This window comes from Chelonoidis abingdonii, chromosome 24, assembly GCF_003597395.2.
Source record: "Chelonoidis abingdonii isolate Lonesome George chromosome 24, CheloAbing_2.0, whole genome shotgun sequence".
Taxonomy (NCBI): Eukaryota; Metazoa; Chordata; order Testudines; family Testudinidae; genus Chelonoidis; species Chelonoidis abingdonii.
The window spans coordinates 4,827,569-4,854,816 of record NC_133792.1 but is presented as its reverse complement, the minus strand read 5'-3'; the positions used below and the strand labels follow the sequence as shown (position 1 = coordinate 4,854,816).

Sequence of the window (27,248 nt, the reverse complement as noted above, 5' to 3'; positions counted from 1 at the left end):
AACTCTTTATTGTCCTTAGCCCTCGCAACCATAAATTCCTTGATGTCTTTAGTTTCCCTTATCAATTTTCTACACGCAATGCAGAATTTTGCAGAAATTCATGTTGTGTGTGCAGAATTTCCTATTCCCCCCACTGAAATGGGCTGCAGAGATGTTGGCTGACACTAGAGGCCGCTGGACCTGGCAGAGCTCAGCTTGCAATAGAACAGGGATTGGCAACCTTTGGCATGCGGCCCACCAGGAAAGGGCCCTGGCAGGCTGGGCCAGTTTGCTTACCTGCCGCATCCGCAGTTTCGGCCGATCGCAGCTCCCACTGGCCGCGGTTCGCTGCTCCAGGCCAATGGGGGCTGCAGGAGGCAGCGTGGGCTGAGGGATGTGCTGGTCACCCTTCCCGCAGCCCCCATTGGTCTGGGATGGTGAACCATGGCCAGTGGGAGCTGTGATCGCGCACGTGTGTGTGTGTGTGAGAGAGACTGGAGGGTTCCTGAAGGAAGGAGGCACCGTGCAGGAAAAGGTGCAAGCCTGGAACCTAGCATCAGGCTGTTTCTCCCTCTGGATCCCTGGGCTCTTGGAGGGGGAGGGGGTGGTCGTGGCTGGGCTCTGGGGCGAGGGGGCAGAGAAAGAGGAACTGGGTTGTTGTAGGGGTTTCTTTAACTCTCTACTCATGGGGGAATTTCTGTGTGTGTGTGTTTTGTTACATACTTGCTGACAAGTATTTTCAAATAAATTACCAAAATAATTGAAACTGGCCTGATTATATAGTGTTATTTTGACAAATAAAATTTGCAGAATTTTAAAATATTGTGCATGGAATACCCCCAGAAGTAACACATACATATATGAAAATAAAAATTAATTTTTAATTGTGATCTTCACTTCTCTTCTTGACTTTACCCAAGTTGTCCTTATTGACTGTGGAATTGAGGGGCTTCTGGCCATTCAACAAATTCTTCTTAAAGAATTCCCAATTTTAATTCACATTTTTCTGTCTAATTTTTTCCCCCAAATTCATCAATAATTTTCCTCAGCGTTTCCCATAGTGAATGTAATCAGGTCATGATCACTGCTTCCTAGACAGCCACCAACTTCCAGTCCAGTGATCAACTCATTTTTATCTGTCATTTTGAGATCCAAAATAGACCTACTATGTGTTGTCTTTTTGTGTTAGAAAACTGCCATCTACAATGTTTAGAAACTCTAGTGCTGTTTTACTACTGGCTTCATGAGACCTCCAGCATGTATATTGGCTCGGGGAGGTCATTTTATGGTAGTATTGTGTCAACTGAACTATTAATTGGTTGCACTTTAATAAATGATTTAAGGTTACTTGTGACTTGTCTGTTTGAAGGCTATTCAGTAATTCACATCAGTTATATTAGGTTTGTGTTTTCTAAGTAACTGATTTAGACATTTCTATCATAGAATAAATCATTCAATTACATCACATGGAATTACTTGGTGCTACTAAATATCCCATCCCTTTACTTACAGAATGGACCAATTTTTTTTTACTATCTATAAGAAGCGACATGATTACACTCTAGTAATGATCAGCAATCTGGGGGGGTTCCGAGGGTAGGTTCACCTACCAGCTTCCACTCACCAAAGCCAGTCCTACTGACAGCTCCCTCCTGGTGCGTGGCCTCTGGGGAGGCTCCCTGCTCCTGCACTGCATACTGGTACCTTTCACCCAGCTGGGCTGTTTCCATTTCCATTAGTGAACACTCCCAGCTGCTATTGCCTGTGCTAATCCAGCTACTCAGCCACTCCCAGGGAGTGTTAAACTTCCACTGGCTGATCACAGATTCTGCTGGAGCAGCAGGGATCCTTTGAATGGCCTGCTTACTCTCACCGCCACCTCCTCCAGCAACTCCCAGAAATACTGGTGTCCCAGCAGGGTCTGAAGGCCGGGCATCTGCTCTAGGGGTTGGTACAGAGCTGTCTTCTGAACTCGCTGGGGAAGGGGCCTGTTTTCTTCCACATCTGACATATATACCTGGCATATTTGGGGGCTCTCAGGGAATATAAATGATGGAGATGATAGAAAGAAAGGATTCCCAGGTGCCGGGGGCGGAAATAAAAATCAGTTCCGTGCTTTAAAATGTATGAAGTCTCTTTACTGCATGCACATGATAACAGCTCTACCTCAGATCTCACAGAAACATCTCACACAGAACCACACACAGTCTGGGAAGGACACAGAAAGAGAATGAGAATAAAGAGAACACGTTTTTACTTCCGGGTCAGAAACCCCCAGCCCATGTTGTGTCACCTCACTGCCTGCACATGCACTGAGCAGGTCCTCTCCTTTCCAATTTTTACCAAAACCACCACTGGCTGATAGTCTCTCCCGACTCTGCTAACCCTATAACAGTTTCACACTGGAGCTGGACAGCAGCTGCCGTCCTGAGTCGCGCAGTGTGGGATTGGCTCAATTCCTTCCCTGCACTTAGAGACAATTTTGTGTGTGACTTTTAAGGAAAACTCTTTTTATCCAGGTCAGTTTTAAATAACTCAAGAGATGGGGCCCCAGCCCCCTCGCTGGGGAAACAACCCCACAGCCTAACGGATCTCACTGGTGGAAGTTTTCCCTCAGTACCTGGCCGAGATTTTCTTTTTCTTACTTTTATTCTGTTATTGTTGGGCAGTGGGAATTAGTCTCACCCTGCATGCTCCATTCCACTAGATGATCTCTGTCCATTCTCTCGTAAGCCAATGCCAATGTTTGTGCATGAGTCGAACTTTGAGACCCACAGCGTTCAAACAGGTTCTTACCCAATTTCCCAGTGGGATGTGTCTGGTTGGGGCACTGACATATGGAGTAGGATGAGCATCCTCTCTTACAGCCGAAGTCTGAACTTCCCTCTGCTCCTGCACAGCTTCCGGGAGTGCACCACTGGTAGCCTGCAGGTGATTAGTGCATGCCAGCCCATGGGCACACAGCCCACGGGGACAGTCGCTGGGACACTGAGCCAAAGGTGGGCTGCTTGAATTCTCCATTTGTCCCATGCTGCTATGGCACTGCCGGAGGGCTGCAGGGCCTCGAGAGATATTTCTCTCCCTGGGGCCTGGTGGCCAAGGTTAGGGGCAGGGCCCCTTGGCACTTCCCAGGACCTAACAGTTAAGGTTAGGGGCAGGGTGCGATGGCACAGAGGAGCCAGTCTTTGTGGGTGTGCTGGTGCTGGGCCAAGCTGGAGCTCTGGCTGAAAGCTTTGCTGCATTCGGTGCATTGGTAGGGCTGCTCATGCTGGTGGGTATGTGGGTGCTGCAGAAGCATGGCACTGTCCCGAAAATCCTCGGGGCACTGCCCCACGTGGGTGCGGCGGTGCTTGCTCAGGGTGGAGCTGTTACCAAAGCGCTTGCCGCACTGGGCGCAGGCAAAGGGGCGCTCCCCGGTGTGGGTGCGCTGGTGCTGCAGCAGGTTGGAGCTGAGGCCGAAGCGCTTGCCACACTGGGCACAGGCGTAGGGGCGCTCGCCCAAGTGGATGCGCTGGTGCTGGATGAGGTTGGAGCTGAGGCTGAAGTGGCGGCCGCACTGGGTGCACTGGTAGGGGCGCTCCCCGGTGTGGGTGCGCTGGTGCTGCAGCAGGTTGGAACTCTGCGTGAAGCGCTTGCCACACAGGGTGCAGGCAAAGGGGCGCTCGCCCGCATGCGTGCGCTGGTGCTGCAGGAGGTTGGAGCTGAGGCTGAAGCTCTTGCCACACTCTGTGCACAAGTAGGGCCGCTCACCTGTGTGCGTGCGCTGGTGCTTGAAAAGCGTGGAGCTGAGGCTGAAGCTCTTGCCGCACTCGGTGCACAAGTAGGGCCGCTCGCCTGTGTGCGTGCGCTGGTGCTTGATGAGGGTGGAGCTCTCGCTGAAGCCCCGGCCGCAGGCTGTGCACTTGTAGGGGCGCTCGCCAGTGTGTGTGCGCTGATGCTTGATGAGCGTGGAGCTGTCGCTAAAACCCTTGCTGCAGTCTGGGCACTTGTAGGGGCGCTCGCCGGTGTGAGTGCGCTGGTGCCGGATGAGGTCAGAGCTCTGGCTGAAGCCCTTTCCACACTCGCTGCACTTGTAAGGGCGCTCGCCCAGGTGGGTGCACTGGTGCTGCGCCAGCTCCGAGCTCTGGCCGAAGCACTGCCCACAGCTAGCACACTTGTGGGCTTTCTCCCTGCTGTGCACCTGCTGGTGCTGGATGAGGTAGGAGCTGAGGATGAAGCCCTTGCCACACTCCGTGCACTTGTAGGGGCGCTCGCCTGTGTGCATGCGATGGTGCTTGAGCAGGGTGGAGCTGTCACTGAAACCCCTGCCGCACTCGGGGCACTTGTAGGGGCGCTCGCCGGTGTGGGTGCGCAGGTGCCGGATGAGGTCAGAGCTCTGGCTGAAGCCCTTCCCACACTCGCTGCATTTATAGGGCTTATCCCCAGTGGAGGCTCTTGGCTGGGCAGCAGCATTGTGATGATCCCCTGTAGCTCCTTCACTGGGGATGGGTTGGCTTGCAGGGCCTTGCCATTCCCAGCCCGCCTTGCAGTCACGCTTGGGACTCTGGAGAAGGGCCCCGCTGGCCCCCCCTAGCAGTGTCCCATGCAGATCAGTTTCCTCAGGATCAGGTGTCTCCACAACATTGTCACCCAAAACCCCATCTACTGCTGGAACAAAGAGAATCTGGCCATGACTCAGCCCATGTCCAAGGTAACTGGGGGCGGGGGGGAGAAGGCAGCATGCGGACACAGGCATGGGGATTCAGCCCGTTTGAGGCCTTGTCTACAGAGTGGCACCTGTTTAACTTAAGATGTGATCTAAAATCTATTTGGTCGAGCCTGTGCCAAAGGCTGTGTGAATGCGCTTATTTCAGCATAGCTTAAGTGAACTGAGCATAAGTTTTAAGCCACTCAAAGCAAAATCAGAGCGTCCAGACACAGGAGTTTGAACCAGTTGCACTAAACGGGTTTTCACTCCTAAAGTTAAAACACAGCAACTTCCTAGTGTAGAAGACTGAAAAACAGCAGGTGATTTGTACACCCTCCCAAGACAGAGCACAGGCCAACATCCTGTCTTAACACCCAGACCAAGGATGAGAATGATCCCAGAACCCACTCAGGACTTAGGGAAAGCTTGGATTAGCTCTGGGTTGAAGAGACATTCAACACCAACCCCCTTTCACCTTCCTTCTGGAACTGGCTCACTCCAGGCTGGGAGTGTCTGCCCCATCATTTGCTCAGTCCTGAGATCCCTGCCCCCTGTGCATACTCCTCTGCTCCACGAAGTGCCCACATCTCACAAGGCAAGCTGCCTTCTTGTGCCTAATTACACACCCACTTCCCATCCAGCTGAGACACATGCCCCAAATATTACGCACACCTAGGGATGTTCTCTATTTGTCCTCCCCTTGCCTCTCCTGGCAGCCTCCACCCGAGAAGCACTAGCCCATCTCTCTTGAGTTCTGCTCCACCAGGCTTCCAGCTGGAATCTGAGGTGATGGTGTTACCGTATAAAGCCCTAAGCAGCCTCAGAGCCACACAGGCATTGCAGGGGGAGCCTCTCAATATGGATGAGGAGGAAGGGCTGACGGCACTTCTGGGATGGCCTCCACAGTGCTGGACCTTGCTCTCTCTGGGACCCCCAGAACCTGGATTTGTTAGCCTGCAATGCCCGTCTACATTCCAGGCTTTTGAGGCAAGAGGTTTATTTACTGTCCCCAATCAGCCCTGGAACGAGCTGCTCTTTATACTGTATCGTGCAGCATGTGGTCTAATGAACAGGACAGGGCACCTGGAAAGGGTTTACAAATATGTCTGACTTACATGAACAAAACATTACGGTTGCAGAGTCAAACCCGCAGAAGTTAGGAAATGCCAGAATTAAGGTTGCTCTGCAGCCTTACCCTGCGCCCTGGGGATATGAATTAGGAGACAGTCTTTCATTACATGACCACATGCTATTTTTTCCACAGGACCCTGCCTAATTCAGTGTATGGGACAGACGGTGCTCAGAGAACAGGTACTTCTGTATTTCTTCTTGCCCTCACCAGACAGTGTATGGCCCTATGCAGTGATACTAGACCCTGTCCAAACCCTGCCCCAAATACAGAATGATTCATTTCTTCACAGGCTTCTCTAGGCAGCAGCTTAGGCCCAGTCCTTAAGGGCAGTTAGGCTCCAAACGCCCATTAATTTCAAGCACTGCCTTAAGTGATGGATGGTGGCACAGCACTAGCTCTGAAGTGAGGAGGAATTACCTCCATTTGATACCTGGGGAACGGAGACCAAAGGTGTCAATGTCAACGCACTGCGGGTGCCCAATTTGGGATGTTGAGAGTCTGACTTTTCAGAGCACTCGGCAAGTTACCGCAGTGTGTGTTCATGGCAGAGCTCCCATCACACCAGCTGCAGCTGGGCAAGCTCAGCACTTCCACAGCCCGGCCCCAGATGTCTCAACTGGGCACCCAGCACATGAGGAACACACAGTGGCCACCTATGAAGATGCTGGTTTATCTGATTGCCCATCACACAGGAACTGAGAGGCAGGGACAGGACTGTCCATCTGTGCTCTGACAGGCAGGGGCCCTGTGAAAACCGAGAATGGGACAAGACTCAGGGTTCCTGGGGGTGCTATAGTGCTCACAGATCCTGCTGCCTCAGTCCCCTCAAACAGGCTCTGTCCCTCTCCAGCACCTGCCCTGTCTCCCCAGTCTGCTCCTATACCCATCCCTTCTGCCATCGCTACCCTCCCCCAACCCAAGCACCTGTCCTTCAACCACTTTGTTCTTACCCACTCCTCTATTTCCCCCACCCCCGTTTCTCTTCCTCCCTTCACCCCCTCTTAATCTCCCCCCACCCCTGGCTTCTCTTCCTCCCTTCACCCACCCTGTCATCCCTCCCCTCTCCCTCCCTTCACCCCCTGTTAATCTCCCCCCACCCCACATTCCAGCCAGGCTGCTCCTTCCTCCCCTCCCCTCTGCCTGGACCCAGCAGGGAGAGCATTGAGAGCACAGGAGAGACAGGTCCCTGCTCTCAGCCCTGGCTGCCCCATGTGTGACCATCCTGAGCAGGTCCTGTGCAAGCTCAGGCGCTCTGTGGGAGGTGGATGTGCCCTCCAGTCACACACAGGCGCTGTGGGGGCTGCAGCATGCTCAGCGCAAATGGAATCTTTGGAGAATTTCGACTAACAAGTCTCTCCTGAGAGCATGAACTGAAATTGTTCAGAGGTTTGTAAAAGGTACACCCCAACCTCAGGGTGACCCCCTGCCAAATTTTAAGTCCCTGCTGCAAAGCAAGAAGATGCTACAGTGTCTCAGTGAAACGCTTGTAAGGTTTCTTCGTTTTTTTTAAACATGGACAAAACCATTATTTCCCCCAAATCTCATTCTCGAAAATGGCAGACCATTTTAGCTGAAAATTAAAAACAAACAAAAAAACCAGGCTGAGGCAGACTCACAGAATGGAAAATTTCAACCCAAGCAGTTTGCTAAACTTAAAGTCACAAGCCACTGAAAACATGGTCTTATAATGGGAAGTGTCAGGTAACCTTAACTATAGGTCGCTGCCTATAATCACTAAATGTGAGACACCTGCAGTGCTCACACTGAGCTGCAATGCCAAGGCCAGTCAAGGCAGCAGAGAGTCTTGTGGCACCTTAGAGACTAATAGACGTATTGGAGCATGAGCTTTCGTGGGTGAATACCCACTTCGTGTCGGTATTCACCCACGAAAACTCACGCTCCAATACATCTGTTAATCTATAAGGTGCCACAGGATTCTTTGCTGCTTTTACAGATCCAGACTAACACAGCTACTCCTCTGATACTTAAGGTCAGTCAGCTAGCACTGCTGGATCCCAGCCCCAGAGGGTGGGTAGGCAGGCCTGAGGCCAAGGAGAGCCCCTCCCTTCCCAGAGAGAAAGCAGCAGGAGCAGACCAGAAGCACAGAGGTTTTCCCATCATCTGGGGAGGTGGCTGTGGGGGTCAACAGGAGGACCATCATTAATGGATGAAAGGGGAAGACCAAGAGAAAGCGAATCAGAAGGGGGACTGCTGAGGCCAGATGGGGGACTGGAGAATCTCCCTCTCTCCTCATGGCAGCACTGCCAAGCGTGGAGGTTTTTGCCAGAAGATGGTCAACCCAGGAGATGCAGCATGAAAATCCCTTCCCCTGAAAATCCTGCTCAGAGGGAGGAGGCCAGCTGGCTGTTCCCTTCCTTGCCCCCCATTTTCTTCGCATGACTGACTCCTGCCAGAAGCCATCCAGCCTTTTGCTTCCAATGTGGTGCTGCTCACTTGGTGAAGAATATACACTTGGTTTTCTGCGCTGTCGGAGGACCTGTCCTCCCAACCCCTGCAGAGGGGAGAGCTGCCTTCCAACCGAAATCATGACATCTCTGATAGGAACAACCAGGAAGACTGACGTCTCTTTCCCTGTTCCTGGCATTAAGGGGCTAATAAACTGCAGCGCTGTGTTTGACTCAGGCTCACTAGAGGACTGTCAGCAGCACTTTCCAGCGCTTCCATCCACCTCTACCAGACACTGCAAAGCAGCACATCCCCCTTCGCCATCCAACTCGCGCTTTCATACAACCTGGGCAGTATTCAGGCACCACAGTGTTACCCATACGATGATGTGAAGGTTACTTAGTACCAGGATTGGAGTGAAAGCTGTGTGGTAAAGCGGGAGTTGGACAAAGCTGGGGCAAGTGCTGCTCTGAGGTACCTACTGGAGATGGAAGGGGAAGAGCCTTGTATAGCGTTTGGGAGGGGATGTCCAGAGAGCACCGTATGTTCTTATGTATGTGATGAGACGATGGCCAGGAATGCAGCAGATTCTGCCCTTAACCTCTTGTTTCTGTGCTTTTGAAGTTTCGCATGGGTGAGCACTGGGTTGCCGTAACCAGACCTGCCACTAAATGGGGCTTTCATTTGTGATTCTCTAATTTCAGGCCGATCACAATGTCTAACTAAGCAGAAAAGCCCCATGGTAGGAAGGTGGCTAAGTGGGCTCCAGCCCTTGCAAGACTGGTGAGATGGGGCAGGAAAGTGACAGCTCAGCTCTTCTTGGCTTTCCAGCTTTTGGGTTCACACACTGATGGTTCCTGAGTTGATTTAGCTGTTAGCCCTCACCTGTGAACCTTGGGATCTCTGTTTTCTCCAAGTCCTGGGGATCCAGGACCTGTAGCTCTTCCTCTTGCTCCATCCAGGAGATCACAAATCCTGCTCAGGGGAAAGGAAACAGGCAGCAGGTTACAAACTCCAAATCATGTGCTGGAGGAGACATGCAGCCTGAATGGAGGGGAAAACACCCGGAGACAGCAGGGAAAGTCAGCCATCTGGTGGGAGATGTGCTGTGTCCCACAGGGACCCAGAATGCAGCACACTACCACTATTAGTCAGCTTACCATTTCTAACCTTGCACAGGGCCCAGGCCCTCCCCAGGGCCCAGGCCCTCCCCAGGACAGGGGACCTGGGGTCCCAGGGGAGGAAGAAGGGAATTCACAGGAGCATGAGAACACCTGGACTTTCCCCAGGAAGCTCTAAGGGGAGCATCAGGGATTGCTTTTCAAGTGTCACATCTACAGCCCCCACACCCTTTCCCGGTGCTTCACCATCCTTGCGAGAGCCCAAAGCTTAATGCCATTGGTGGGACAGCGTCAGACCTCCAGGGGCTCTTATGGGCACATATCACCACGAAGCGCAAAGAGCCAGAGAAGATGTATGTGCTGGAGTCGATCCATGCATGTCACTGAGAGCCGGTCTGAGTAAAATCAATCCCCTACCCTGAGAGAGCGGAGTCTGGTCATTCTCCTGCATGATGGAGAGGGCCTCTGCCCTTTGGCCAAACAGCCCACTCAGCCTCCAAGAGTCCCAGGCATCTCGGCGAAACCAGCAGCACCTTAAACAACAAATAGTCTCATGCAATATCTTCCCCCAGTGCTGCCCCTAGCCCCAGGGTCCAGCCTGCTCAGGTGCCTAGGCCAGGGATGGGGAAGGAGGAGCAGAGCCAGCAGCTTGAAAACACACTTGAAATTGGAGGGCTGAGGCCAGGCTGAGTCCCACAAATGCAGCAAAAGGCCAGGAAGAAAGTGCCAGAGCCCTGCAGCCAGCTTCTTCCCCTGCTCCAGGAATCTGAGCCCTGCATTGAACACCTACACACTCACTACCCAGATTCCTTCTCCTGGGACGACACTGGAGAGATGGCATGGACGCCTCCCCCTCCCCATAGCAAACCAAAGCCACTGGGGTGTCCTCCCCCTGCCCCCACCTGAGTGAGTGGGAAGCTGAACCCCTGGAGCCACTCCCCAGCCTGGAAGGGGTAGAGGGGACCCCTCTGCACCCCCCAAGCCTGGGAGAGAGGGTGAAGAGACCAGGGGGAGCAGAGATTGGGGCAGGATTAATTGCTGGGCAGACATGGGAAGATGCGGGGCGAGAGCTCCTGCAGCAGGAGCCAAAATCCCCTCACCCAATCCAGCTGGGAGCATGGCAGCACTGACTGTCCCCCACCCTCAGGGGTGGGCAGGGCAGCCCAATCCTACAACACAATACAGTCATCCAGAACATCGCAGGATTTTCTCTCTCTTCAGGTTGGCACCACTGGTGGTGAGAGATCCTAGCAAGAGTGTAGGCAGTATGGGGGATGGAGGGCCAGGGCCAAGGCAGTAAGGAACCTGCGGGAGAAACAGCGGCTGGGACCAAGGCCCAGAGAAGAGGCTGCCTGGGAGATGGGCCTGCTGGGCTGGGGCTGGGCTGCAGCAGGCTATGGGGAGCAGGCAGCTCTCTGAAGGGACAGTAGCACCTTTATTGCCAATGAGTGTGGAGCTGGGGAGGGGTCAGTGGGAGACGTGTGGTGCAGGACACAGGGAGACAGTGCCCCAACTCTTACAGGCACAGAAGGTTGTAAAGTCTGGGCTGCCCTTGGTGAAGCAAAACCTCAGAAAAGGGGAGCCATTTTCAGGACTGTGGGTGGGAGGGAGACCAGGCTCGAAGGACAAGAGGAATGAGCTGCAGGTTTCCTGGAAGGCAGATTTAAAAGCAGATCAGCTCAGGATCTCAGCAGCTTGAGTTGGCAGTCACCCCACCCACCATTATTAATGCATACACCCTGCCCCAAAAACATAGCTCCAGCAGCCAGCCAGCTCTGTCTCAGAACAACGCCTTCTGCCTTGGGCTGCCTTTACTTTCCCCAAGATGATTCAGAGCCTCTCATTTGGAACTAAAAATTAATGGTAGCTTAGATGCAAGCGATCATGACCTGATCACATTTTAAACGTGTAAGAGTTCAAAACGGCAATATATATACTTAATGCTTTAAAAGGACGAGTTTCACAAACTTGAAAACAATTGAGACAAATCAGCTGGGAGGAAGAATTTAATCAGAAAAATGTGAATGACAACTGGGCATCGGTTAAGACACTTTACTGGATGCACAAAAACCCAACAAATAGAAGAAGGGGGAAATGGATAGTACTGTACTGAATATAAATCAGAAGCTAGGAACTGTAGGAAACTGCTAAGGGAAGCAAAGGGACACAAGGAGAAATCTATGGCCAGCAGAGTTAAGAACAATAAGGAAATTTTTAAATATATTAGGAACAAAAAAAATCCTAACAGTGGTATTGGTCCATTAGTAGATGTAAATGGTAGAAGTATCAATAACCGTGCAGAAAAGTCAGAAGGGTTTAATAAATATTTCAGTTCTGTATTTGTGGGGGAAAAAAACAGATGATGTCTCATGATGATGATGATATTCTTTTTACTCAGGAGGATTTTAATAATATCTCAGGAGGATTTTAAACAGCAGCTACTAATAAGTTCAACATGCCCTTCTAAGCTTTGGGCAGTAAGCGTGCAGGGCTTTGGACCTAAGTAGTCTGGTTGTCTATTGCTTTAAAGAGCATTGTTTTTTCTAGTAATTCTACTTAGAAAGTTGCAGTACTGTGAGTGCGGGACACACTGGGCTGGCTTGGAGAGGACCGAGGCACATTACTGAGCAGAGAACAGGAGGTTGCATAGGAGGCATATACATAAAAAACATACATATTGCATGTAAAGGCAATAGTGACAGGAAATGTTCTGCACTGGAAGGAGCTGCAAAGTTTACTTTTTGAAGTGACATTTTCACTGCTGTCCCATGACTTTAACAGAATGGGTGATTTGGCTGATACCCCTAGACTGGATCAAAATGGATCCTGTTGGCCTTAGAACCATAAATCGCTATTCTTATGTCTACAGTTTATTTGCCTATCCAGGGAAAAGGGCTTTGGGCATGTTTCTTGTGAGAGAAACAACCCCCTGGGGCTAACTGGTGTGTGTAATTCTTGCAGCATGCTAACCTAGCTCTGAAGGGCAGACTGGTTCCCTTTCTCCCTAGAGCAGGCAAGGCCACCAGATGAGCTGTTAAGATATGTCTGGCCCATACGTTTAGAGACCACATTATACAGCAGTGTAGCTGCCTCTGGGGTGGAACACAGCAACTGCTGTTAACAGCAACATTGGGGCAGAAAGGCAAAACTCTCCTACCCAACAGAAAGCGCGGGTGGGGGGAAGGAGGAGGATTGATTTAGATAGGCACAACATAACAAGTTGGAAGGAATATGGAAAAAGTGGCCACCATCTTTACTCTTGTGAAGCGACCTTTCCAGCCAGGGGGAGTTTGACTTCAGCGGGCCGTGCGGGCTGCCCTAGACAGAAGGTCCTGACCAGCGGTCCCTCTGCAGCACTTTAAACAGCGCCACGGGACAAGCGGGGAAACTGAGGCACGGAATGGCAGCGTGACGGGCCTGATGTCACCCCGCAGGTCAGCAGCGGAGCGACCCAGCTCGGTGACTCCTCGGGCCGGGCCGGGCCGGGCCGGGCCGCCGAGGGCCCCATCCCGGCCTCAACACACGCGCCCGCAGCGCCCGCACGGCGAGTGGGGGCCGTACCGGCCCCGGTCCCGCGCTGGCGCTCCACGCCCCCGCCACGGCAACTCACCTGGGCCCGCCTCCGCACCCGGGCCCCGGCCCGGCCCACGCCTCTCCCTGCCGCCCGGCCGTTGCGCGGCCCGGGAAAGCCACTGTGGCCGCTCAAAGGGCCTGTATGGTGAAACGTAGTTCAGCAAGGCCCGGGCCATGACACCCCGGCGCAGGGAGCTCGGCGAGTTCCTGGCCTCAGGGCCGCCCACAATCCCCGGGCAGGGGCCGCAAGTTTCTGGGGCACTTTGGACTGCCCTGCCCTGCCCACTGCCCTGACCCACTCCCCCCAGCAGCCTAGGAAGGGAGTGTCCACCTTAGCGGCAAGCGTGGGGCGGTCTCTGCACACGCCGGCCTGCAGCAGGGCTCACCAGCGCCAGCCCCCGCCCTCAGTGTCCCTCCAGAGTACAGGAATAACCTACTGCCACCCCCAGTCAAATTAGAAAGAATCCCGGCATCTGCTCTATTAAACAATCCAGCTCGCCAAAGAACCCCACAAGATACTCACCAACCCCTTAGGTTTGGGCTCCCGCAAGGCCTGCCAAACTCCCCTTCAGTTTCACAGCCCCCCTGGTTGAGCTGGGCCCTTGGCTGAGTTCTTCACCAAACGGCCTCTTCGACTAAACCTTGTCAGCCTGCCTGTTAGTCACCCACCTCCAGTCCACCTTATCACTCCTGGACTCTTCCCTGAGGAGGGTCTAATTGCCCCCAAACCATCTGTGTCTGAGGCCAGACAGGGGCATCATAGCATAGTCAGGGTTGGAAGGGACCTCAGAAGATCAACTAGTGCAACCCCTGCTCAAAGCGAGGACCCAAACCTAAATCCATCCCACCAGGGGCATTTGTCAGCCAGACCTTAAAACCTCGAACGGAAGGAGAATTCCACTACCTCCCTAGGGGGGAACCCACTTCCAGTGCTTCCACCACCCTCCTACCTAAAAAGCCTTTTCCTAATATCCAACCTACAACCTCCCCCACTGCAACTTGAGATCATTGCTCCTTTGTTCTCTTGTTCTGTCATCTGGTACCACTAAGAACAGTCTAGATCCATCCTCTTTGGAACCTCCTTTCAGGTAGTTGAAAGCAGCTATCAAATCCCCCCTCATTCTTCTCTTCTGCAGACTAAACAATCCCAGTTCCCTCAGCCTCTCCTCATATGTCATGGGCTCCAGCCCCCTAAACATTTTGTTGCCCTCCGCTGGACTTTGCCTCATCCACCCTGCAAGGCTCAAGGTCCCAGGCCCTTAAAAGAATATCGGCCTGGACCTTCCTTCACCTCCCTCCCAAACACTTCCCTGGGACCATCTTCCTTGCACCCAGCACCCAATCTGATGCTTATTCCTTTGGCTTCCATTTGCTTTCTCAGGTTACCTGGAACGGGTAATTGACCTCCCAGACTAGTTCCTCATGATTCAGTTACAGACACAGGAAGGAGGCAGCAAGCAGCAGAAAGATAAGGAATCACATCCTGAATGCAACCCTGCTGCTCCAGGAGATGGTTCCTCTGAGACTCCCAGCACACAAGGGGGTGGAGGGGGGCTAGTGATCAGTAATGAACCCTTCAGAGCATCCAGGACCAGGACCAGACCAAATCCCTTGCATGGCAGGTGCTCTCCACAAAGCCACCAACGCCCTTGTTCAAATCCCTCCTTACAACTGCTCCCTGCTGGGATGGTACCCAATGGTGGGCGCTGGGCATCCTGGCGCTGCGGCACTATTATGATGGCTTTGCTGTTAGCTTGTCTTCTCCCCATTTATCTGTTGTATCCCTCTCGAGCTGTCTCACCATGTGCTTTGTGTTCAAACCCTTTGGGGGCAGATACCAGGTCTGAAGGAGCCACAGAAATAGAAATAATGGAGAGGTGGAGGGCTTGTCTTGTGCTCTCTCACTCTCTCTTTGGCCCTATGGCCACACTGGAGGGCTTCATCTTTCAGTATTTCCTGTCATTCTGCTTGTCTGTAGCTGCCTCCCACCCCATGGGGATGTGACAAGGACTTTGGGCCCCCAGCCTCTGTGGATCCCTGAGTGTGTGGGGTACTGCAAGCTCAGAGGCAAGTCCAGGAGGTGCTCTGCACTCCTATAGGCACCTATAAGCTCTGGCACTGCATGAGGCCCCAGCAGACCCTCACTCCTACAGGTGCCTTCTCCTGGCAGAAAAGGACAGGTGCAAATACCCTTGGTACCACGTCTTGGTTACTGAAAAGGTAATACGGTTGGTTCCTAAGCCAGCCCCTAGGGGGCAGTGCAGCAGGCCAGTGCTGAGGCACACCTGGAGAAATACACAGTCAATAGAAAGAACAGGAGGACTTGTGGCACCTTAGAGACTAACAAATTTATTTCAGCATAAGCTTTCGTGGGCTACAACTCACTTCTTCGGATGCATAGAGTGGAACACACAGACAGAAGATATTATACACACAGAGAACATGAAAAGGTGGAAGTACCCATAGCAACTGTAAGAGTCCAATCAATTGAGATGAGCTATCAGCAGCAGGAGAAAAAAAATCTTTGAAGTGATAATCGTGATGACCCGTAGAAGGTGTGAGGAGAACTTAATACAGGGAAATAGATTCAATTAGTGTAATGACCCAACTATTCTCAGTCCTTGTTTAAACCTAAGTTAATTGTATCTAATTTGCATATTAATTGGAGTTCAGCAGTCTCTCTTTGGAGTCTGTTTTTGAAGATTTTTTGTTGCTAAATTGCCACCTTCAAGTCTGTCACTGAGTGGTTAGAGAGGTAGAAGTGTTCTCCCACTGGTTTTTGAATGTTATGATTCCTGATGTCAGATTTGTGTCCATTTATTCTTTTGCATAGAGACTGTCTGGTTTGGCCAATGTACATGGCAGAGGGGCATTGCTGGCCACATGATGCATCTCATCACGTTGTAGATGTGCAGGTGAACGAGCCCTGATGGTACTGGCTGATTGGGTTAGGTCCTGTGATGGTGTCACTGAATAGATATGTGGACAGAGTTGGCATTGGGCTTTGTTGCAAGGATAGGTTCCTGGGGTTAGTGTTTGTGTAGGTTGTAGTGCTGGTGAGTATTTGCTTAGGTTGGAGGCTGTCTCTAAGCAAGATGGCCTGTCTCCCAAAAGATCTGTAGAGTGAAGGATCGTCATTCAGGATAGTTGTTAGATCCCTGTGATGCGTGGAGAGGTTTTCAGTTGGGGCTGAAGGTGATGGCTAGTGCGTTCTGTAATTTTCTTTATTAGGCCTGTCGTGTCGTGGCTTCTGGGTACCTCTTTGACTCTGTCATCTGTTTTTTCACTTCAGCGAGGTGGGTATTGTAGTTTAGAATGCTTTGACAGAGATCTTGTTAGATGTTTAGTCTCATAGAGTTCCTGTATTCGAGTTCCCTAATATAGCATGATCACTATTGTAACTGTTCTACTTGATTAGCACTATGTTTGAAAATGGCTGGAGCAGTGTGGTTTCTAACCTGTTTGAGCTCGGACCCATTAAAAATGTTTTGGCTGGTGCAACCAGAGAAAATTGTGGTTGATTGGAGGTGAGCGGACTGGAAAATCTCGGTATTCTCAGGCTGCAGGCTAGGCCGAGGAGAGAGTAGGCACGGGACAAGAAAGGGCTGTGCTTGGACCCTGGATTCTCTGTCACCTGACCATTTAAAATCTAGCTTGGCAGTTTTAACAGATATACCCTAGGGAGATGCATTGGCGGCGTTTGTGGCCTGCATTATAAGGGGTTCAAATAGATTGATGACAGTTTGTGGTCCTTTTGGGGCCTCAATGGAATCTTTGTGAATCCCACCTGCTAGCACCATGCCTCCGCACTTGCCCAAAGGCCAGTACCAGACAGTACTTTCACCGGCATATGGACTCCGCACGCCCCCACACGCAACCAAGACTGCCCAGCAACTAATGGCCTAACCGCTTTGCCCACGCACCACAGAGAAGCACTGCCGCCTGGCCCATGGCCTTCTGCACTGCCCACAGCACCAACAGAGACAGGCCACTGCGCCGCACCTGGCCTCCCCACTGCACACAGCACCACAGACTGCCAGCACTATGGCTCCGCCTACTGCCCAACAGCACCACAGAACAGCAACTGGCGCCCGGGCCCCATGGGGCTCCGCCACTGCACAGCACCACAGAGACAGCACTGCGCCATGGCACCATGCCTCTGCATGACCCACAGCACCACAGAGACGCCACTTGCGTCAGGCACAATTGGAGCCTCCACCACTGCCCACAGCACCATTTAGAACTGCAGGCACTATGCTACCGACTTTCTTAGTTGCCCCACAGACCACGAGACCGCACTGATCCGCCCGGCACCATGGCCTCGCACTGCCCCCACAGAAACAGAGCAAGCACTGCCGCCTGGACCATTGGCTCTGCACGTCCCCACAGAGACGAGCACTGCCCGCCCGGCCCATGAGCCTCCGCACCTGCCCACAGCACCACAAGAACAGGCACTGCTGCTTCGGCGCCATGGCCTTGCACCTGCCCCACAAGGACAGGCAAAATGCCCTTACACGATGGCACTCTCAACTACCATCAGGGCAACAGAGCAACACTGCCACCCAGGCACTTATCCGACCTCATGCACTGACTTACTGGCACATAATGGCATACCGCATGCCACCACAAGACCAGCAACATGCCCACCGGCACTGTGGCCCTCCGCACTGGCCCCCAGGACACCACAAGAAGCGCACTGCTGCCCCGGCACATGGCATAACTTGTCATAAACAATGCTATAAGGCGTATTAATGATTACTTTTCCTGTAAGAGTTAACAAAGGGAACCAAAACCCTGACCACGGACCAATCGGAACAGGAATATATTTCAAGCTCAGAGAAGAGGGAAAGATATTTTTGGGATTGATAGTGATTCTCTTGTTCAGTCTAAGTGCTATCTCGCTCTGAAACGAGAGAGATCTCATCATTACCTTCAGACCTTTCTTATTTCATGTTTCCAAGTTTGATAAGTACAAAGGATAGAAAACATAGGCATATAATATTGATTTTCTTTTTGTTATTTACATGGATGTAATTAGCTGAATGTTTATAACCTTGCACTATCTTATTGCATAAGGTATTTTCTATAATTTTTTTTTCAAGCAATTGATCAGATATATTGTACCTAGATATTACAGGAGAGCAAATTTTTATAGTCTTTTTCTTTTTATTTTAAACATTGTCTTGCTTATTACTTTTCTATTTGAGATCAAAGGGGTAGGAATCTCTGCTGCCGCGGATTACTGTTCTCGCAGGGAAGACTGGGCGCGGGGGAACAACGAAGCGGTAGGGAAGGTGAAATTGGCTCTCTCTGTTTTGTATTCAGCTGTGTTTAGATACAGTATCGTTTGTCAGAGGTAATCACCAGTGCCAGGGCAGCCGTGGCGGAGGAGGTAAGAGGCGGAAGGGACAGTGGACGGATTTCCCTTTGTTGTGAGACTCAGGGCATCTGAGTCTTGGGGTCCCCCAGGGAAGGTTTTGGGGAGACCAGAGTGAGCCAAACACTGGAATTTTTGGCTGGTGGCAGCGCTATAATATCCAAGCTGGTAATTAAGCTTGGAGGTTTCACGCTAGCAACTTATTTTCTGAACTCTAAGGTTCAGATCTGAGTAGGAAAGTTATGACACCTCTGCACTGCCTCCTGGCACCATAGCCTCCACACTGCCCCACAGCACCACCATCTCTGCACTGCGCTCAAGCACGTCAGAAACAGCACTGCCCTGGGGTGTCATAGAGACAGCACTGTCCTCTGGCACCCCGGCCTTTGCACTTCCCCGTCATGATAGAGACAGCACTGTCCCCTGGCACCCCGGCCTTTGCACTTCCCCGTCCTGATAGAGACAGCAGTGTCCCCTGGCACCCTGGCCTTGGCACTGCCCTGTCATGACAGAGACAGCACTGTCTCCTGGCACCCTGGCCTTGGCACTTCCCTCCAGCACCACAGAGACAGCACTGCCTCCTGGCATCATAGTCTTCGCACTGCCCCCTGGCACTACACTGCCTACAAGTCTTGGGGATGGCCTTGTGTGCAATCCAACCTGTGGCAGTGCCCAAGAAGGGTCGGTACACACTAAGCTCTCTAGTCTCTGGCTAAGCTTTGCTTGCCATGGAAAAACCTTGCATTCTCCTCTATCATTATCTCCCTGGCAAGGAGGGAATCCATGTGGCTTGCTGTGTACACTGCCCAGTGGCTCAATGCAGTGCCAATATCCAGCTTGACTTGCTGGACTGAGACCTTCCCTCACTCAGGAGTGGTGTGAGCAGCATTGGGCAAAGCTTGCACCTCTGCCATCTTGGCTCCGGTGAAACATTTAGACATACAGGTGCTGAGCTGCCCTCTGACTCCCTCAGGGCATGTGGCCTGTGCTGCTTCCTCCCCATGTCTGGGACCGCAGAGGGAGCCTCCCCTGCATGGCCCACAGAAGGAAGCAGAGAGCAGCAGATGATGATCTGAAGTTCCCAGGGCAGAGGTGCCATCGATTTGGTGAGCAGGCAAGGGACCATGTTAAATACAAACTGGTGGTGAGTGCTGGCAGGTGATGAAAGGAATGGAAGGAGCCAGGAGGACTTGGCTCAGAGAGTACGTCTACACTGCAGTCAGAGACCTGCGACTGGCCCATGCCCACTGATTCCCTCTCTGCAGGGCTGTTCAATTGTGGTGTAGGCACTGCCCAAGCCCTGGGACTGATAGTTACTCTAAAATGCTCAGGGAGATTAGAGAGGCAATTAAAATAAAAAACTCAATAATAATGGGGGATTTCAACTATCCCCATATCACCTCAGGAAGGGATGCTGAGATAAAGTTTCTTGACACCTTAAATGACTGCTTCTTGGAGCAGCTAGTCCTGAAACCCACCAGGGGAGAGGCAATGCTTGATATAGTCCTAGTCCTAAGGGGAGCACAGGATCTGGCCCAAGAGGTGAATATAGTTGGACCGCTTGGTAATAGTGACCATAACATAATTAAATGGAACATCCCTGTGGTGGGGAAAACACTACAGCAGCCCAACACTGTAACTTTTAATTTCTGAAAGGGAAACTACACAAAAATAAGAGAGTTAATTAAACAGAAATTAAAAGGTACAGCGCCAAAAGTGAAATCTCTGCAAGCGGCATGGAAACTTTTTAAAGACACCATAATATAAGCTCAACTTAAATGTATACCCCAAATTAAAAAAACATAGTAAGGGAACCAAAAAAGTGCCACAGTGGCTAAACAACAAACTAAAAGAAGCAGTGAGAGGCAAAAAGGCATCCTTTAAAAAGTGGATGTTAAATCCTAGTAGGGAAAGTAGAAAGGAGCGTAGCCTTTGGCAAATGAAGTGTAAAAATATAATTAGGAAGGCCAAAAAAGCATTTGAGGAACAGCTAGACAAAGACTCAAAAAGTAATAGCAATATTTTTTTTAAGTACAAGTGCTAAGCTGATCAAGATGCTAAGGGAGCACTCAAGGAAGATAAGGCCATTGCGGGAAAACTAAATTAATTCTTTGCATCAGTCTTCATGGCTGAGGGTTTGAGGGAGATTCCCAAACCTGAGCCATTCTTTTTATGTGACATATTTGAGGAGCAGTCCCAGACTGAGTTGTCATTAGAGGAGGTTTTGGAACAAATTGATAAACTAAACGGTAATAAGTCACCAGGCCCAGATTGTATTCACGCAAGAGTTTTGAAAAAACTCAGAAATGTGAAATTGCAGAACTACTAACTGTAGCCTGTAACCTATCATTTAAATCAGCTTCTGTAACAAATGACTGGAGGAAGCTAATGTGACGCTAATTTTTAAAAAGGGCTCCAGAGGTGATCCCAGCAATTACAGGCCGGTAAGTCTGACTTCAGTATCAGGCAAACTGGTTGAACTATAGACAAGAACAAAATTGTCAGACAGATAGACGAACATAATTTGTTGGGGAAGAGTCAACATGGTTTTTGTAAAAGGAAATCATGCCTCACCAATCTACTAGAATTCTTTGAGGGGGTCAACAAGTGTGTGGACAAGGTTGATCCAGTGGATATAGTGTATAGTGTAGATTTTCAGAAAGCCTTTGACAAGGTCCCTCACCAAAGTCTCTTAAGCAAAGTAAGCTGTCATGGGACAAGAGGGAAGGTTCTCTCATGGATTGGTAACTGGTTAAAAGATAGGAAACAAAGCGTAGGAATAAATGGTCAGTTTTCAGAATGGAAAGAGATAAATAATGCTGTCCTCCAGGGTCTGTACTGGGCCCCGTCCTATTCAACATATTCCTAAATGATCTGGGAAAAGGGGTAAACAGTGAGGTGGCAAAATTCGTAGATGATACAAAACTACTCAAGTTAGTTAACTCCCAGGCAGACTGTGAAGAGCTACAGACGGATCTCACAAAGCTGGGTGACAGGGCAAACAAAATGGCAGATGACAGTCAATGTTGATTAATGCAAAGTAATGAACACTGGGAAGCATAATTCCAACTATACATATCAAATGATGGGGTCTAAATTAGCTGTTACCACTCAAGAAAGAGATTGTGGAGTCATTGTGGATAGTTCTCTGAAAACATCCACAATGTTTGGGCATCATTAAGAAAGGGAATAAGACAGAAAATATCATAATGCCTCTAGATAAATCCATAGTACGCCCGCATCTTGAATACTGTGTGCAGATGTGGTCACCTCATCTCAAAGAAAATCTAATGGAATTGGAAAAGGTACAGAAAAAGGCAACAAAAATGATCAGGGGTACGGAACGGCTGCCATATGAGGAGAGATTAATATGACTGGGACTTTTCATCTTGGAAAAGAGATGACCAAGGGCGGATATGATAGAGGTCTGTAAAATGACTGGGGTGGAGAAAGTAAATAAGGAAATATTATTTATTCCTTCTCATAATTAAGGCTACGTTTTAGTCACAGGTATTTTTAGTAAAAGTCATGGACAGGTCACAGGGCAGTAAAAAAAAATTCACAGCCCTTGACCTGTCCATGACTTTTACTATATACCCGTAACCAAAACTTGGGCTGGGGATCCCGAGTGCTCTGTGGGGGCGGTCCAGGGCACTGCGGGTGCTGGGGGGTGGTGGCCCTGGACCCCCACTGGTGCTGAGTGGGGGCAGGTGGTGGTACATGGCCCAGGACCCTTGCCTGGTGCTGGTGGGGGGCAGCACGCAGCCGGGACCCCTGCTAGTGCTGGTGGGGAGGGTTGGCAAGGTTGGCAGGCTCCCTACCTGACTCCGACTGGCATGTTCTTGCAGCTCCTAAGGGGAGGGGCAGCTAGGGGGGCTCTGTGTGCTGCTCCTGCCACAAGTGTCGGCTCCACAGCTGCCATTGGCTGGGAACCACAGCCAATGGGAACTGTGGGGTGGCACATGCAGGTGCGGCCAGCATGCAGAGCCCCCTGGCCCCTCCACCTAAGAGCTTCAGGGACATGCCATTCGGAGCCGGGTCTCCTCCTCTGAGGTAAGCACTGCCCCGCACTCCAACCCCTTGCCCTAGTCCTGAGCCCCCTCCCACACACCCAAACTGCTGCTACTACTGATGGCCCAGGAGCTTCCCAGTTCAGGCAGCTCCTGAGCCAGCACCAGGTGCTGCAGAAATCACGGAGCATCTGTGACCTCCGTGACAGACACACAGCCTTATTCATAACACAAGAACTAGGGGTCAGCAGCTGAAATTAATGTGCAGTAGATTTAAAACAAATAAAAGGAAGTATTTTCCCACACAATGTACAGTCAATCTGTGGAACTCATTGCCAGAGGATGTTGTGAAGGCCAAGACAGGGTCCAAAAAAGAACTAGATAAGTTCATGGAGGATAGGTCCATCAATGGCTCTTGGCCAGGATGGACAGGGATGGTGTCCCTAGCCTCTGTTTGCCAGAAGCTGTGAATGGGCAACAGGGAATGGATCACTTGATGATTACCTGTTATTTTCATTCCCTCTGGGGCACCTGGCATTGACCACTGTTGAAAGACAGGATACTGGGCTAGATGGACCTTTAGTCTAACTCAGTATGGCCGTACTTGTCCTCTTATGTTCTAAAGCAGTGTAGATACAACAAGCCAGTGACATCATTACCCTCCTTCTGCTTCTCACTGATGGAGCCAGCAGCTTCAAACTGTTCTAATCCAAGGGATGCAGTGGACTTTGGAGGCTGGCTGCAGTAGTGAGACCAGAGCTACGAAAAGGATCCCTGTGCATTCCCAACTCAGGTTGTGAACACAGAAAGGTGAGTGTTACCACCCCAGAGGCCTTCCATGGAGACCAGTGCAAGGTCCAGGTGACCATCTGGAAGGTCTGTTCAGCCCAAGTGACTCTGTGACCAGAGACTAGGGAAACTAGCATTACTAGCATGAATTATTTCTACTGCAGTAGTCCCAGAGGCCCTGTCAGGAATCAAAGCCTCTCTGTTCTGGGCTCTAGCCATACACAATAAAGGTAATCCCTGCCCCAGAGGCCTCACTAAATCACTAGTGTAACTGAAACCAAATTAAAATCCGAATTACACTGATGCAAACCTCTGGGAGGACACCCTTCTGTCAGTGTAAGAGCAATTATAGCAGCTATATCTATCTACACAAGCCAGACCGCTAGAAAGCAGAGTTCAGTCAATAGCATAGTGCCCTCACACAAATGTACATCCAGTTAAATCATTTCATGTCATGCCTTTAGCTCCTGTAGCTTTTAATGTAGCCCAAGCCTAGGTAAGGGCTGGTTACCAGACTAGCCAAATGTCATCCCCCAAATGGATTTTAATTCACACCCTTAGTCATTCTGTCTATGGATGGATGCTTATTTCGGACAAAGTGTCCTATCTGGATGTGGTTTTAGGCTTGGTCTACACGCAGACTTAGTACAGGGAGAACTATTTCTGTCAGGGGGGTTATTCCACCCAAATAGTTAAATCAGTCCCCTACTGTGGATGCAGAGAGATTGGTATCAAGGTGCCATATAGCAGAGCTTATTCTGCTTTCTGCACAGGAATACCCAGACACCACTATACCTGTATAACTGCATCCACACTGAAAGGGTTGTACCAGTTTAACTCTGCTACAACTTTTGTTTGTAGACAAAGGCTAAACTAATTTAAATCAAAATAGAAAAACTAGGACACGATCTGTGACAGGAGACTCCACCGTAGAGCAGCACAGAGAGCACTGGCCAGTTATGAGGTGCTTAAAGCTGCTTTGTACCGGAGCAGCAGGAGTGCACATCACAGATCTCCCTTCCCAGCTCCACGGTCCCTGTATGGGCAGCCACCCACCTCTTTCCCCCTTCCCTACTCCCCAGTGTCCCCATCCCTCCTGCAGTCCCTGTAGAGTAGATGTGGTGCAACAGGTAGATTTTGAAAACAGGACTAAGGCTGAGGGCATGCTCTTCTGCAGAGAATGCCATGAAATATTACCTTCTTCAAAATGGCCACCAGCTCCCTCGGGAAGCAAAGAGGAGGAGGAGGAGGTTGGCAGTAGCCATCTTTAGTGAGGGCAACCTGTGGCATCAGTTCCATTGAGATATTGGCAATGGTGGCCATGTTGAAAGAGGGCAATTCTTGGCATGTGTCGCTACAGGAGAATTTTTCATCCTCTGCTGCAGGAGAAAGGCTGGGTTCTAGCGAAGAACAGGAACATGGCCATTACTTCTAAAAACACCCCTTCGACAACCACCCATTGCACCAGATCTTGGCCACTTCTCCACGAAGCTTGGTGTGAACAGGCCATGCCTGGGCTGAGATCAATAGGGGCTGACGCTGGCTGATGCGCAGCCTGAAGGACCCCTTCCCTGACTAATGTTAACAGCCATCGACTCTGGATTTCTTTGTACCCCCTCAGAAAGTGCATTCAGTTGGGAGGGGCGGAAGGACAGTGGGGGTGCCATAGACTGGGCTGGAGGGGGGGTCCCGGCCAGGCCTGGGGGCAGCATGGTGTCAGCAGGTGGGAGAGGAGGCTGCTGGGATGGGAGGTTGGGAGTGAGGCCAGGAGGTGTCCAAAGCTGGGCTTGTGGGTGTTGGGGGCTGTCAGAAGCTGGGCTCGGGGAGGTTAGGCTGAGGGGTGTCACTTGAGGGGCTGTGGGGTGGGAGGGTTAGAGGCTGGCCAGGGCCAAGGGACGGGGTGTCAGTCGGGGGGTGGGGGTACCCGGAACGTATTGAGCTGGGGGAGGGGTGTGGGGGAGGCGGGGGGCCGGGGTTAGGGAAGCTGGGCTGGGGAGTTGCGGGCTCCTGGAGTCGGAAGGCCGGACTCCGGCTGAGCCCTGCCCCGCCCGGGGTGCGGCTGCAGGGCAGGAGGAGGAAGCCGCAGCGGTTCCGGGCACAGATCGCGCCGCCCGGAGCCTGCAGCCGCCGCCGGCAGGAGCGGCCGGACCGGAGGGTGGTGAGTGGCCCCGAGGGGAACCCACACCTGGGCCTGTTTGCGTCCCCCCCCCCGCACTCTGGCCCCTTCTCCACCCCGCGCCCGGCGAACCTGGCCACCTTCTTCCCCCCGCGGCCTGTGGCAGCGCATGGCCGCCCTCCTCCCCGCGCCGTTCGCACCTGGCCCCCTTCGTCTCCCCCGCGCCCGCACCTGCCCCCCTTCTCCCCTCTGCACCGCGCTCCGCACCTGCCCCTTCTCCCCCCACCCACCTGCCTTTCCCGCGCCCGGCACCTGGCCCCTTTCCCCGCAACCTGGCCCCCTTTCTTCCCCCCGGCCGGCACCTGGCGCCCTTCTTCCCCCCGCGCACCTGGCCACCTTCTCCCCCTGCTACCGGCCACACGTTGGCCCCTTTCCCTCGCCGCGCCGGCACCCTGGCCCCCTTCACCCCCCCCCGGCACCTGGCCTTCTCCCCCCGTCGCCGTGTCTAGTTGATGGGGCGTGGGTTGAGAAAGATAAATTGTCCGGTCGTGTCTGGTTACCCCCCCCCCCCAGCCCAGCAGGAAATCATAGAGATGGACAAAGCTACCCACCCTGGAACGGTTCATTTCATGTTTGCGCATTGCATTTCCTAAGAAAAACTTCCACTTACCTTTTTTTCTCCCACCAATTTGTCCTATCCTGCCTTCTTTAGGTTCCAGTCTTATAAAAGACTATGTATGTGCTTTAACTTTATGCACTGTAAGTTCTAATTACATTAATTCACAGTGCATGAAGTCATGCATGTGTTTAAATTTCCTGTAGGAATTGGGGGCTTAAAACTGTAAGGTTTTAAGGCAAAACTGCCTTAACTAATGGGTCTGTTTAAATCCCTTAGGTACAATGAAGGGACTAAATCTAGTTTGGGGCAAATCTGTGCCATAAATAACCGTATTTTTTTTTTTAAATCTGTGATTGTCCTTTTTTGGCCAGCTCATGTTCGCTGTGAGCCGTAAACAGGCAGGAAATTGTGTAAACTGTTTGAAATATGCGGGAGAAAGAGAAGAAAGAAGGCCATTAAGCATAGCCCGATTCAAGCAAGAGAAGAGGGTATAGGTACAGTCACGTGGCCACCAAGATTACAACTCACCTAGAAACTACTTCCACTAATTGTCACTCAGTGATAGCCTGCCAGTTTATACATTATTTCAACTATATATTAATCTTCATTAAAGACTGCTATCTCTTCTAATTGATTTTTCTCTATGAAGTTATTTAAATGCCTGATCTTAGCAACATAATGGACATACTTACTGCCTTCCAATGGAGTACGCTGATTTAACCTAATAAAAGCCTAGCCTGGAAATAGTTCTATCCCTGATTTGGCCTGCTGATCCTTCACTGCTCGATTTCCAAACATTACAATAAAAATAAAAGACTCCTTTCGAGGCTTTGCAGAATTGGGTATAATAGAGAAAAAGGATAAATCATTTGTGCATCATTTTCACTTGAAAAATATTGCTTTTATGACTTATCCTGTTCAATTCATGAGGGCTTGTCTGCCAACTAAGTTACTAGCAAAAACTCCCATTTACTCAGTAGGAGAGATTCAGGGCAGGCCAGTCCTTGAATGCAAGAGTAGGCTAGGAAAAGGGGGTGTTTTCCTGGGCCACTGATAGAGTTCATTCCTTTCTATAGATACTGGCTAGAGGGTCAGAACAATACTTCTGAAGATAAATGTGCTGTTTTTTTTAATTTATTTTATTTTATTAATATTATATTATTATTTTGGAGAAGAGGGGGTAAATGCACCCGATTGCATCTAAAATAACTAGTATTTAAGAGGGGGGGAAATTCTCAAAAAGAAGGAAAACTCATCCAACACTTTTTACACAGGCTTATCCCCCCTCTGAAAATTAGAAGCATTTCAGACTGAAAGTACCTCAATCGATTTCATTGTCAGTGTACTCGCACAACCACTAGGGTCTGAGCAGCACAACATTTTGTGACATGAGAGTCAAGCACTCTCGAGTACTAAAGTGAATGGATTTGTGCATGGGA

At 51.0% G+C, this 27,248-nt stretch overlaps 2 protein-coding genes across 4 annotated transcripts in view; one reads left to right on the top strand and one right to left on the bottom strand.

The window, feature by feature from the left end:
- Positions 1-2,095: 2,095 nt before the first annotated feature.
- On the bottom strand, positions 2,096-12,606 carry LOC116816903 (uncharacterized). 3 transcript variants are annotated; one of them, XM_032766580.2, is made up of 4 exons: positions 12,064-12,606; positions 9,743-9,858; positions 9,090-9,179; positions 2,096-4,626 (listed from the first exon to the last, which is right to left on the bottom strand). In XM_032766580.2, exons 2-4 carry the CDS (start codon positions 9,774-9,776, stop codon positions 3,128-3,130), a joined length of 1,623 nt encoding a protein of 540 aa, XP_032622471.1. In that variant the 5' UTR covers positions 9,777-9,858; positions 12,064-12,606; the 3' UTR covers positions 2,096-3,127. The 3 variants fall into 3 exon arrangements, with proteins under 3 accessions (XP_032622471.1, XP_032622555.1, XP_032622631.1); XM_032766664.2 differs by having other exon boundaries at positions 2,096-4,623; XM_032766740.2 differs by lacking the exons at positions 9,743-9,858; positions 12,064-12,606 and having other exon boundaries at positions 2,096-6,543; positions 9,090-9,180.
- Positions 12,607-25,124: 12,518 nt separating this feature from the next.
- The window catches only part of CYSRT1 (cysteine rich tail 1), a 7,215-nt gene continuing 5,091 nt past the window's right edge, over positions 25,125-27,248 (top strand). Inside the window, exon 1 of the mRNA XM_075060548.1 lies at positions 25,125-25,236. The gene's annotated coding sequence lies outside the window, so the exon portion shown is untranslated. The remainder of the gene's footprint in view (positions 25,237-27,248) is intronic.

What these genes read in the sequence shown, in the direction of transcription:
- LOC116816903 (XM_032766580.2), bottom strand. Translation starts at nt 9,776, where the DNA reads ATGCAGGAGAATGACCAGACTCCGCTCTCTCAGG. An exon ending in CCAGACTCCGCTCTCTCAGG is followed by an intron (nt 9,180 to 9,742) that starts GTAGGGGATTGA and finishes TCCCCTGAGCAG; the next exon opens with GATTTGTGATCTCCTGGATG. An exon ending in AGAGATCCCAAGGTTCACAG is followed by an intron (nt 4,627 to 9,089) that starts GTGAGGGCTAAC and finishes TCTTTGTTCCAG; the next exon opens with CAGTAGATGGGGTTTTGGGT.